Source organism: Gorilla gorilla, chromosome 17, assembly GCF_029281585.2.
Source record: "Gorilla gorilla gorilla isolate KB3781 chromosome 17, NHGRI_mGorGor1-v2.1_pri, whole genome shotgun sequence".
In the NCBI taxonomy this organism is placed as follows: Eukaryota; Metazoa; Chordata; class Mammalia; order Primates; family Hominidae; genus Gorilla; species Gorilla gorilla.
In genome coordinates, this window is record NC_073241.2 from 24,646,093 (window position 1) to 24,658,115 (window position 12,023).

Consider the following 12,023-nt stretch of genomic DNA (forward strand, 5'->3'; position numbering starts at 1 on the left):
TTGCAAGTATTTTCTCCCATTCTGTGGGCTGTCTCTTCACTTTGCTAATTGTTTCCTCTGCTATGAAGCAGTTTTTTAACTTGATGTGATCCCATTTGCCCATTTTTGCTTTGGTTGCCTGTGCTTGTCAGGTATAGCCCAAGTAATTTTTGCTCAGACCAATGTCCTGGAGATTCTTCCCAATGTTCTCTTGTAGTATAGTAGTTTCATTGAGGTCTTAGATTTAAGTCTTTAATTCATGTTGATTTGATTTTTGTATATGGTGAGAGGTAGGGGTCTAGGTGCATTCTTCTGTATGTGTATATCCAGTTTTCCCAGAACCATTTGTTGAAGAGATGTCTTTTGTTCAATGTATGTTCTTGGCACATTTATGAAAAATGAGTTCACTGTAAGTGTGTGTGGATTTGTTTCTGGGTTCTCTATTCTATTCCAGTGGTCTGTGTGTCTGTTTTTATGCCAGTGCCATGGTGTTTTCGTTATATAGTTCTGTAGTATAATTTGAAGTCAGGTAATGTGATTCCTCCAGCTTTGTTCTTTTTGCTTAGAATAGCTTTGGCTATTCTGGGTCTTTTGTGGCTCCATATAAATTTTAAGATTGTTTCTTCTATTTCTGTGAAGAATGTCATTCATATTTTGACAGGGAGTGCATTGAATCTGTAAATTGCTTTGGATAGTATGGACATTTTAACAATATTGATTCTTCCAATCCATGAACATGGAATCTCTTTCCATTTTTTGGTGTCCTCTTCAATTTCTTTCATCAGTGTTTTATCATTTTCATTATAAAGATCTTACACTTCTTTGGTTAGGTTAATTTCTAGGTATTTAATTTTATTTGTGGCTATTGTATATAGGACCACTTTTTAAATGTCCTTTCCAAATGGTTCACTGTTGACATATAGAAATGCTACTGATTTTTGTATATTGATTTTGTATCCTGCAACTTTACTGAATTTATCAATTCTAATAGTTTTTTTGGTGGAGTCTTTAGTATTTTCCAAATAAAATGTATCATCTGCAAACACAAGGATAATTTTACTTCTTCCATCCCAATTTGGATTTCTTTTTTTATTCCCTTTCTTTCTCTTCTATAATGGCTCTAGCTAGGACTTCCGGTACTATGTTGAACAACGGTGGTAAAAGTGGGCATCCTCACTGTGTTCTAGATCGCAGAGAAAAGCTTTTCATTTTTTCCCCATTCAGTACGGTAATGACTGTGGGTCTGTCTTATACGGTTTTTATTAAGTTGAGGTATGTTACTTCTATACCCAGTTTTTTTAGGGTGTTTACCATGAAGGGATGTTGAATTTTATCAAATGCTTTTTCAGCATCAACTGAAATGATCTTATGGTTTTTATCCTTTACTGTGTGGATATAATGTATCGCATTGATTGATTTACAAATGTTGAACCATCCTTGCATCCCAGAGACACATCCCACTTGTCATGATGAATGATCTTTCCCATATATTGTTGAATTCAGTTTTCTAGTATCTTGTTGAGGATTTTCGCATCAATATTTATCAGATATATTAGCATGCTTTTGGTTTTGGTTTTGGTTTTTGGGTTTTTTGTTCTTATTTTTATTCTTTTTGAGACTGAATCTCACTCTGTCACCCAGGCTAGAGTGCAGTGGTGTGATCTCAGCTCATTGCAACCTCTGCCTCCCAGGTTCAAGTGATTCTCTGGCCTCGGCCTCATGAGTAGCTGAAATTACAGGTGCCCGGCACCACACCCAGCTAATTTTTGTATTTTTAGTAGAGACGGGGTTTCACCATATTAGCCAGGCTGGTCTCGAACTCCTGACCTCCAGTAAACCACACGCCTCTGCCTCCCAAAGTGCTGGGATTATGGGAGTGAGCCACCACTTCCAGCCTACATGTGTCTTTATGGGAGAAGAGTGTTTCCTGTAGGCAACAGAGCAATGGGTTTTTTTATTTTATTTATTTTTGAGCTGGAGTCTTGCTCTGTCACCAGACTGGAGTGCAGTGGCACCATCTCGGCTCACTGCAACCTCTGCCTCCCGGGTTCAAGTGATTCTCCTGCCTCAGCCTCCTGAGTAGCTGGGACTACAGGTGCGCACCACCACACCCTGCTAATTTTTGTATTTTTAGTAGAGACAGGGTTTCACCATGTTTGCCAGGATGGTCTGTAGCTCTTGACCTCATGATCTCCCTGCCTTGGCCTCCCAAACTGCTGGGATTACAGGCGTGAGCCACCACACCTGGATGGGTCTTGTTCTTTCATCCATTCATCCACTCTATCTTTTGATTGAAAAGTTTAGTCCACTGACATTCAATGTTATTATTGATAAGTAAGGACTTACTCCTGCCATTTTGTTATTTGTTTTCTGGTTGTTTTGGGGTCTTCTCTTCCTTCTTTCCTTCCTGTCTTTCATTAGTGAAGGTAATTTTCTCTGGTGATATGATTTAGTTTCTTGTTTTTTATTTTTCGTGTATCCATTGTTATATTTTTTGGTTTGAGGTTACCATGAGGCTTGTAAATACTATCTTATAATCCATTATTTTAATCTTATAAGTTTTCATAAACAAGTAAAAAGAAAACTAATAAAAACTCTACAACTTAGTCTCCCTATTTTTTAACTTTTTGTTATTTCTATTTATATCTTATTATACCATCTATGTCTTGAAAAGTTGTAGTTAATATTTTTGATTGGCTCATAGTTTAGTCTCTCTACTTAGAGTAAGAGTAGTTTATACATCATAGTTACAGTGTTATAACATTCTGCATTTTTCTGTATACCTACTATTACCAGTGAGTTTTATACCTTCAGGTTGTTACTTATTGCTCACTAATGTCCTTATCTTTCTGATTGAAATACTCCCTTTAGCATTTCTTCTAGGACAGGTCTGGTGTTGACAAAATCCCTCAGCTTTTGTGTGGAAAAGTCTTTATTTCCCCTTCACTTTGAAGGATATTTTCACTGGATACACTGTTCTAGGGTAAATGTTTTTTTCCTTCAGCACTTTCAATATGTCATGCCACTCTCTCCTGGCCTGAAACGTTTCTACTAAAGAGTCTGCTGCCAGATATATTGTAGCGCCATTGTATATTATTGGTTTCTTTTCTCTTGCTGCTTTTAAGATCCTCTTTTTATCCTTGATCTTTGGGACTGTGATTATTAAATGCCTTGAGGTAGTCTTCTTTGAGTTACATCTGCTTGGTGTTTTATAACTTTCTTGTACTTGGATATTGATATCTTTCTGTAGGTTTGGGACGTTCTGTTACCATCCCTTTGAATAAACTTTCTACACTCCCCACCTCCTCTTTAAGGCCAATACCACTTATATTTGTCCTTTTGAGGCTATTTTCTAGATCCTGTAGGCAGGCGTCATTGTTTTTTATTCTTTCCTTTGTCTCCTCTATGTATTTTGAAATAGCCTGTCTTCAAGCTCATTAATTCTTTCTTCTGGTTTATCAATTCTGCTATTAAAAGACTAATGCATTCTTCGGCATGCCAATTACATTTTTTGGCTTCAGAATTTCTGCTTGATTCTTTTAAATTATTTCAATCTCTTTGTTAAACTTATCTAATAGAATTATGAATTCCTTCCCTGTGTTATCTTGAATTTCTTTGAGTTTCCTTCCTCAACACAGCTATTTTGATTTCTTTGTCTGAAAGGTCACATATCTCTGTTTCTACAGGATTGGCCCCTGGTGTCTTATTTAGTTCATTTGGTGAGGTCATGTTTTCCTGGATAGTGTTGATGCTAGCAGATATTCTTTGGTGTCTGGGCATTGAAGAGTTAGGTATTGATTGTAGTTTTCACTGTATTTATTGTAGTTTTCACTGTCAGGGCTTGTTTGTACCCATCTTTCTTGGGAAGGCTTTCCAGATATTTGAAAGAACTTGGATACTGTGATCTAATCTCTATCTGCTTTAGGGGGCACCCCAAGCCTCCTAAACTCTGGTTCTTGCAGACTCATAGTGGTACTGCCTTAATGGTCTTGGACAAGATCCAGGATAATTCTCTGCATTACCAAAAAGAGACTCTTGTTTTCTTCCCTTACTTTCTCCCAAACAAACAGAGTCTCTCTCTCTGTTCTGAGGCACCTAAAGCTTGGGGTTGAGTGACATAAGCATATCTGTGGCCACCACTACTGTGACAGCATTGGGTCAGACCTGAGGCCAGCACAGCACGGGGTCTTGCCCAAGACCTGCTGTAACCACTCCTTAGGTATTGCAGGAGTTTACTGAAGGCCCTGGGGCTCTACAGTCATCACATGGTAAAAACAGCCAGGCCTGTGTCCTTGCCTTCAGGATGGCAAGTTCTCCTAGCCTCCAGGTGGATCCACAGGTGCTGTCTGGGAATCAGGGCCTAGATCAAAAACTGTAAAAGTCTACCTAGTGTTTTATTGTGCTATGGCTGAGCTGTCACTCAAACCACAAGATGCAGCCCCTCCCACTCTTTCCACCCCTGTCCAAAGGCAGAGGAACATCAATCCATGGCCACCTCAAACACAGGACATGGGGGGGTACTGCCAGACTACCACCAATGTTCTCATAAGGCCCAAAGGCTCTTAAGTCAGTTTGTAGTGAATGCTCCTGTTAATTATTTTAAAATGTTTTTTTTTTTTTTTGAGATGGAGTCACCCTGTCACCCAGGCTAGAGTGCAATGGCATGATCTCAGCTCAGTGCAACTTCTGCCTCCCAGGTTCAAACGATTCTCCTGCCTCAGCCTCCCAAGCAGCTGGGATTACAGGCAACCACCACCACATCCAGCTAATTTTTGTACTTTTAGTAGAGATGGGGTTTCACCATGTTGGCCAGGATTGTCTCGAACTCCTGACCTTGGGATCCTCCCACCTCAGCCTCCGAAAGTGCTTCTTATAAAACTACAAAGTAGCTTAATGCATTATAAAAATAATCAAACTTACCCTTCTACAAGTACTCGAAGAAGAACATCCATGAGAAAAAATAAGGCAATAGCTAGAGAAATAGAACGATACTCCAAAGGAATATAAAGTTTGCTGTCAGTGAAAATTAGGTCAGCAAGGACGAGAGTGACATCCAGTAAGACCAGGAAAACTCCAAATAGTCTAAAATAAACAAATAAATAAATAAATAAATGCAAAGATAAAGGGGCATTTGTCCCTGTAGCTATACTATATTTAAGCCACTGATCAGGTACCAAAATGTTATTATTTAGTATTAAGCTGCCCAGTGGCAGGAAAAACTGTAATGCCTTAGAATCTCAGAAAAATCACTGTTTTCACCCAATAGAAGCAGTTCTTAATAAACAAAATTCTCACCAAACCACTTCACAAGATATTATTGTGGCCTTTTACAGTAAACACACCAGGCCAACACCTCAAGAGAGAAAAGTAAAACTGAATTAAAATCACCTGTGTGTTTACAAACTCTTCTTAAAATTTGCGAATTTCATAAGAAGTTTATACCAATTTCTCATAAAAAATAAACCCTCATTAATCTGGATAATTCTAAAGAATTTATTAATAAAAACCAAATGAAAGCATGAGTAACATAAGCTCTTAAAAGACCAAGATTTTTCATCAGTGACATTTTCAACAAGCACATGATTTCATATTTATGGGTGCTTCTAGCAGAGTGATGGGCACATGAGTCTTGAACTCTAAAGTACCTCCTGCCACTTGCTGTTACATATTCTAAATACATTCTCCATAAATTGATTAGACTATTTGCCTAGTCTATGAAGGTGAATTCATCTTTGAAGTACTTTTTTAAAAACTTGCAGCTCAAATTCAAATATTATTAATTCAAAAGGAAACAATTATATTGCATAAATCTATGTCATAGTATGAAATCTTACTCTTATGTAGAGAAGAGTCTAAGTAAATTGTTTCCAGAATTAAAGAGTAATTCCTGATGTATAAGGTACTAATAAAACACTTTACTAATAATTATAGAATTTTAACATTTGATTTTCATTAATGTTACTTTTGCAGATGGAAGAAATACAATATTAATATATTACTATTAATCTTATGCAAAAGCCATTTATTTGCAATTCTTAATGTCCAGCTTAAACCAAAATTCCATGATAAATTAGATTACGTTAAATGGGGCACATGGCTACTTAGCAACTGATGGACAGTGGAAATGCTTTTTTGTTATTTTATTTCAGTGTTTCTCATTGAAGTATTAAGTCTCATATATATATATATGTATGTATAGATATATATGAGACTCATATATTTTCTTTTCTTTTCTTTTTTTTTTTTTTTTTTTTTACATGGAGTCTTGCTGTGTCACCAAGGCTGTGGTGCAATGGTGCAATTTCAGCTCATTGCAACCTATGCCTCCTCGGTTCAAGCGATTCTTCTGCCTCAGCCTCCTGAGTAGCTGGGATTATAGGCACCCACCATTATGCTTGGCTAACTTTTGTATTTTTAGTAGAGATGGGGTTTCACCATGTTAGCCAGGCTGGTCTTGAACTCCTGACTTCATGTGATCCACCCGCCTCGGCCTCTCAGAGTGCTGGGATTACAGGCGTGAGCCACCGTGCCCAGCCAAGTCTCAGATATATTTAATACATGGTGTTTTCTATGTCTCACATACCCAAATGCAAAGGATGATACAATTGAATGCACAATTTTCTTAATCTTGCTGCTGCAAAAAGAAGTAAAAATAAAATTAATCAGGTTTCTTCTAACATATATTGTAAATTTAACCAAAAAACAAAGGGCCTTATAAATATAATTTCAAAAGAAAATTATTCAGAAGTTGTATAACAAAATGCTTTTTACTAATAGCTAAAATTTTATTCTTCCTGCTCCATGAGTATTTTACTTGTTTACTATGCTATCCAGAATATATGCAAATAAGACAGTAAACTTTGGATGTTTAGTAACATTTCCATTGCATGCAAAGCTCCAACCCCAACTTTATGGCAATACTAAACTTAAACTTGTGGTCATCATCTCAAGGAGTATAGCATGAAGACAGAAAAGGGTGGTAGAAGAGAACTGTATTTTAATGCCAGCCTGGGCAAATCATCAAACTTTGGCCAGATCTCAGTTTCCACTGCAATAAAATAAGGTGTTTCAGGAATGAGCATAAGGAGTAAATGGTGCTCTTGTCATCTCCTCAAACTAGACACCTAGTGAACAGATACACATTAGCAAGAGTCGCATATGAGGTTGCAAACGAACTTCAGAGGTAAGACGTTTTAGTAAGATATATTTCAAAGGAGAAACACCTGAAAGACTGGGCTCCTTCCATTAATCAAAGGAAGGAGAACCTGTTTGATGGAGCCTCCAATAATGCCTCATTTTACCTTATGGCTGGAGACAAGGTAGCTCATGAGGAACAATTTTTTTTTGTCCTACTGAAGCCTCCTGTGTTGGAGGCTCTTCAGGAGGAGAAGCCTCCAACACAGGAAGCTTCAGTAGGAGAAGACTTCAGGAAGTTTCTGTCATACTGAAGCCTCCAACACAGGACTCAAATTCCACCCCAAGAGCCATGAATCCTAAGACAATGCTCACAGCCTGTGCCTAAGATGGGAGAACAAAGAGGGCAGATACTGAGCAGAACTGGGGCACTGACAATTGGCCTTTGACATGAACAGACATTTCTCAAAAGAAGACATGCATGTGGCCAACAAACATATGAAGAAAAGCTCAATATCACAGATTAGAGAAATGCAAATCAAAACCACAATGAAATACCATTTCACACCAGTCAGAATGGCTATTACTAAAAAGTCAAAAAATAACAGATGCGGGCAAGGTTGCAGAGAAAAAGGAACACATATACATTGTTGGTGGGAGTGTAAATTAGTTCAATCACTGTAAAAAGCACTATGGCAATACCTTGAAGATCTAAAAGCAGAACTATTTGACTGAGCAATCCCAATACTGAGTAGATACCCAGAGGAATATAAATCATTCTACTATAAAGATACATGCATATGAATGTTCACTGCAGCACTATTTACAATAGCAAAGACATGGAATCAACCTAGGTACCCATCAATGACAGATTGGATAAAGAAAATGTGGTACATATATACCATGGAATACTATGCAGCCATAAAAAAGAATGAGATCATGTATTTTGTGGGAACATCGATGGAGCTGGAGGCTCTTATCCTTAGAAAACTAGTGCAGAAACAGAAAACAAAATACTGAATGTTCTCACCTATCAGTGGTAGCTAAATCATAAGGACTTATGAACACAAAGAAGGAAATAGACACTGGGGTCTACTTAAGTGGGGAGGGCAGGAGGAGAGAGAGGAGCAGAAAAGATAACTATTTGGGTACTGAGCTTAATACCTGGATGATGAAATAATATGTAAAAAATAAAAAAAAATCCTCCCTGACACAAGTTTACCTATGTAGCAAATCTCACGTGTACCTCCAAACCTAAAATAAAAGTTAAAAAAAAAAAAAACATTGGTCTTTGATGAATGATGTTAGGTTAACCTGAGATAAAGGAAATCCCCAAATCCTTCTAATCTTCCCCTCTCCACCTGGACCCACCACCTCCACCCAGGCTTGGAGAGTTAAGGCTGATGTAGATGGAGGATCAATTGGCCAAAAGAGGTGAATTCTCTCCTCAAGTTGCCATTCCCTTACTACAAGAACCTCTGATCCCACACAGTCTACTAGATCTCTGGGTATCAAGGAAATGTCATAAATCTGAACTCACTTGACAATGTCACCATACAGAACCAAGTCTGACAGATTACGAAGGCATGAAGAAGTGGCTTGGGTGGCTTTAGCCCCTTAATCTGTTTCAGTGTACCCTGAAACTATACCAAGTAAATACACAATTGAGACTTTTTTGCTTAAAAAAAGAGTACTATGTAAATGAAGCTTCAAGCAGTTATGTGCAGAGTTTGCAGGGAAATAACTATGACTCAGTAAATCCATATCCAGGAAAAGTACTGTTCACACTCGGGAGCAACAGACAGACACTCCAACATGAAGCAACACGAAGCATAGCCTCCATGTACCTTTCCTAAAAACAATTACTCAAAGTGCTTGAGTCAGCTGAGCAATGAATCAAAATGAAGAACAAAAATGTAGCAGGTGACCAAAAGCAATGGCGACAAAAGCCAAAATTGACAAACAGGATCTAATTAAACTAAAGAGCTTCTGCACAGCAAAAGAAACTACCATCAGAGTGAACAGGCAACCTACGGAATGGGAGAAAATTTTTGGAATCTACTCATCTGACAAAGGGCTAATATCCAGAATCTACAAAGAACTCAAACAAATTTACAAAAAAAAAAATCAAACAACCCCATCAAAAAGTGGGCAAAGGATATGAACAGACACTTCTCAAAAGAAGACATTTATGCGGCCAACAGACACATGAAAAAATGCTCATCATCACTGGCCATCAGAGAAATGCAAATCAAAACCACAATGACATACCATCTCACACCAGTTAGAATGGTGATTATTAAAAAGTCAAGAAACAACAGGTGCTGGAGAGGATGTGGAGAAACCGAACACTTTTACACTGTTGGTGGGACTGTAAACTAGTTCAACCATTGTGGAAGACAGTGTGGCGATTCCTCAAGAATCTATAACTAGAAATACCATTTGACCCAGCCATCCCATTACTGGGTATATACCCAAAGGATTATAAATCATGCTGCTATAAAGACACATGCACACGTATGTTTATTGCGACACTATTCACAATAGCAAAGACTTGGAACCAACCCAAATGTCCAACAATGATAGACTGGATTAAGAAAATGTGGCACATATACACCATGGAATATTAAGCAGCCATAAAAAAGGATGAGTTCATGTCCCTTGTAGGGACATGGATGAAGCTGGAAACCATCATTCTCAGCAAACTATCGCAAGGTCAGAAAACCAAACACTGCATGTTATCACTCATAGGTGGGAATTGAAGAATGAGAACCCTTGGACACAGGAAGGGGAACATCACACACCAGGGCCTGTCATGGGGTGGGGGGATGGGGGAGGGATAGCATTAGGAGATACACCTAATGTAAATGATGAATTAATGGGTACAGCACACCAACATGGCACATGCGTGAATATGTAACAAACCTGCACATTGTGCACATGTACCCTAGAACTTACAGTATAATAATAAAAAAAAATGTAGCAGGTGAAAATGTAAATAAATGATTCTAAAAGTAAAGATAAATGATATAAAATCATGAATAATAGTATTGATTTGAATTTTTAGGCATTCTTACACTAGGATTCAAGGTGTGGAAGAAGATAGAAGTAAAGGCAGGTTGCATTTCTTATCTTTCACAGGTACAAGTCCAGTTTTATTCTCGATATTGATGGAAAAATGGTATAATTATGTTTTCTAAACATTTAAATATAAACATTGATAGACTAGAAATGGGCTTCTGACTTGCATATCAACAAAAAATGCAAGGGATAAAAACAAATCAATTAATAGCAAAACATAGACAAATTTACAAAGAAAATATCAAAGTATTTTTAATAAAGAAAAAGATGATAAATAAAACCAAACGTACCAGAAATCATAAATACAAACATATTACTCTCATATTGCATATTGAGAAATACTCTCAGATAACTTTGAAATTAAAGGCATTACATGCTATACACGAAAGACAAAAACTAAATTTAAATGGCAATTCAAAAATAAAGAGATAGAGGTCAGGCGCGGTGGCTCATGCCTGTAATCCCAGCACTTTGGGTGGCCAAGGTGGGTGGATCATGAGGTCAAGAGATCGAGACCAACCTGGCCAACATGGTGAAACTCCATCTCTACTAAAAATACAAAAAATTAGCTGGGCGTGGTGGTGCATGCCTGTAGTCCCAGCTACTCAGGAGGCTGAAGCAGGAGAATCGCTTGAACCTGGGAAGCGGAGGTTGCAGTGAGCTGAGTGGAGCCACTGCACTCCAGCCTGGTGACAGAGCAAGACTCCGGCTCAAAAAAAAAAAAAAAGAGAGAAAAAAAGATATGAGATACTAAACCTTAATACACTGAAAGTTCCAATAATATCAAAGTTGAATTAAAAGCACAAATATTAACTATGAACATGACTCATTTTTTATCAATAGAAGGTGGAAGCTACATGACACTAACAAGACCGTGTTTAATGAAATGGGATTTGTATTGAAGGCAGGTGCTATCTCCCCCACTGGACACATTTTTCTCTTGTGCAGACTCTGGGGGTAGGGAGGTGGCCATGATGCAAAGCACGAGAAACACTGTAGTGACTCTGGTCTTCCTGCTCACTCTAGATCACTAAAACAGGGTAAGGACAATACAGAGGGATGACATGTTCATGCTGAAAAAATTATGAGTCACTTAGGAGAAAAGTAAATTTCTACACTTTATACCTTAAGACAAAGTAAATTCAGGGCAGATATTTTATTTAAATGAAGAAAATAAATTCAAAACAGAAATTTTGGTGGATATATTTAAAATCTTGGGGTGAGAAGGACTTTCTGAGAATAACATTAAAGGCAAAATCACAAAGAAAAGTACAGATACATTTGATTACATGAGGATTAAATGCTTTTATGTAGTGAAAAGCAAGACAACCTGGGAGAAATTGCTTATATTACATAAAATAGAAAAAGGATCAATAGATTTAACTTTTCAGTCCAAAGACAGAAAAGGATAAATGAAGGTGTGTCAAAGAACGTGCATTAGAACAAATATATTTACTAATATCAGAGAAATCAATGATGGCTAGTGTTAAGTGTGGGAGGGGAGAAATGTACACTTTGCATCTTGATGTTAAAGCATATATCAATATCAATAGCGTCACAATCATTCCCTTTGACACAGAATTTCCACTTCTGAGAATTTATGACAAGCAAATAACCAACAATATACGGAGATTTAGCCTCAAATATATTCATTTTTGTAAGTTAAAAACTTGTAAAAAACTGAATTGTTCAGCAATATCTGACTATTAAATGAATTATAGCACATCTACACCATGAAATATCACACAACTGTTACAAATAATGTTGTAAGTGCACATGAATATATATTAACAAAAAATATAGCCATGATGTCATTAATAAGGTTATTT

General features: G+C 37.3%; 1 protein-coding gene across 1 annotated transcript in view; it reads right to left on the reverse strand.

Moving 5' to 3' along the window:
• LOC129528447 (putative tyrosine-protein phosphatase TPTE) overlaps window positions 1-12,023 on the reverse strand; it is a 42,027-nt gene that overhangs the window by 14,637 nt on the left and 15,367 nt on the right. The window contains exons 6-7 of the mRNA XM_055368842.1: window positions 6,563-6,613; window positions 4,900-5,061 (exon numbers count right to left, since the gene is read on the reverse strand). Of these exons, the coding sequence (XP_055224817.1) occupies window positions 4,900-5,061; window positions 6,563-6,613 (213 nt within the window). The remainder of the gene's footprint in view (window positions 1-4,899; window positions 5,062-6,562; window positions 6,614-12,023) is intronic.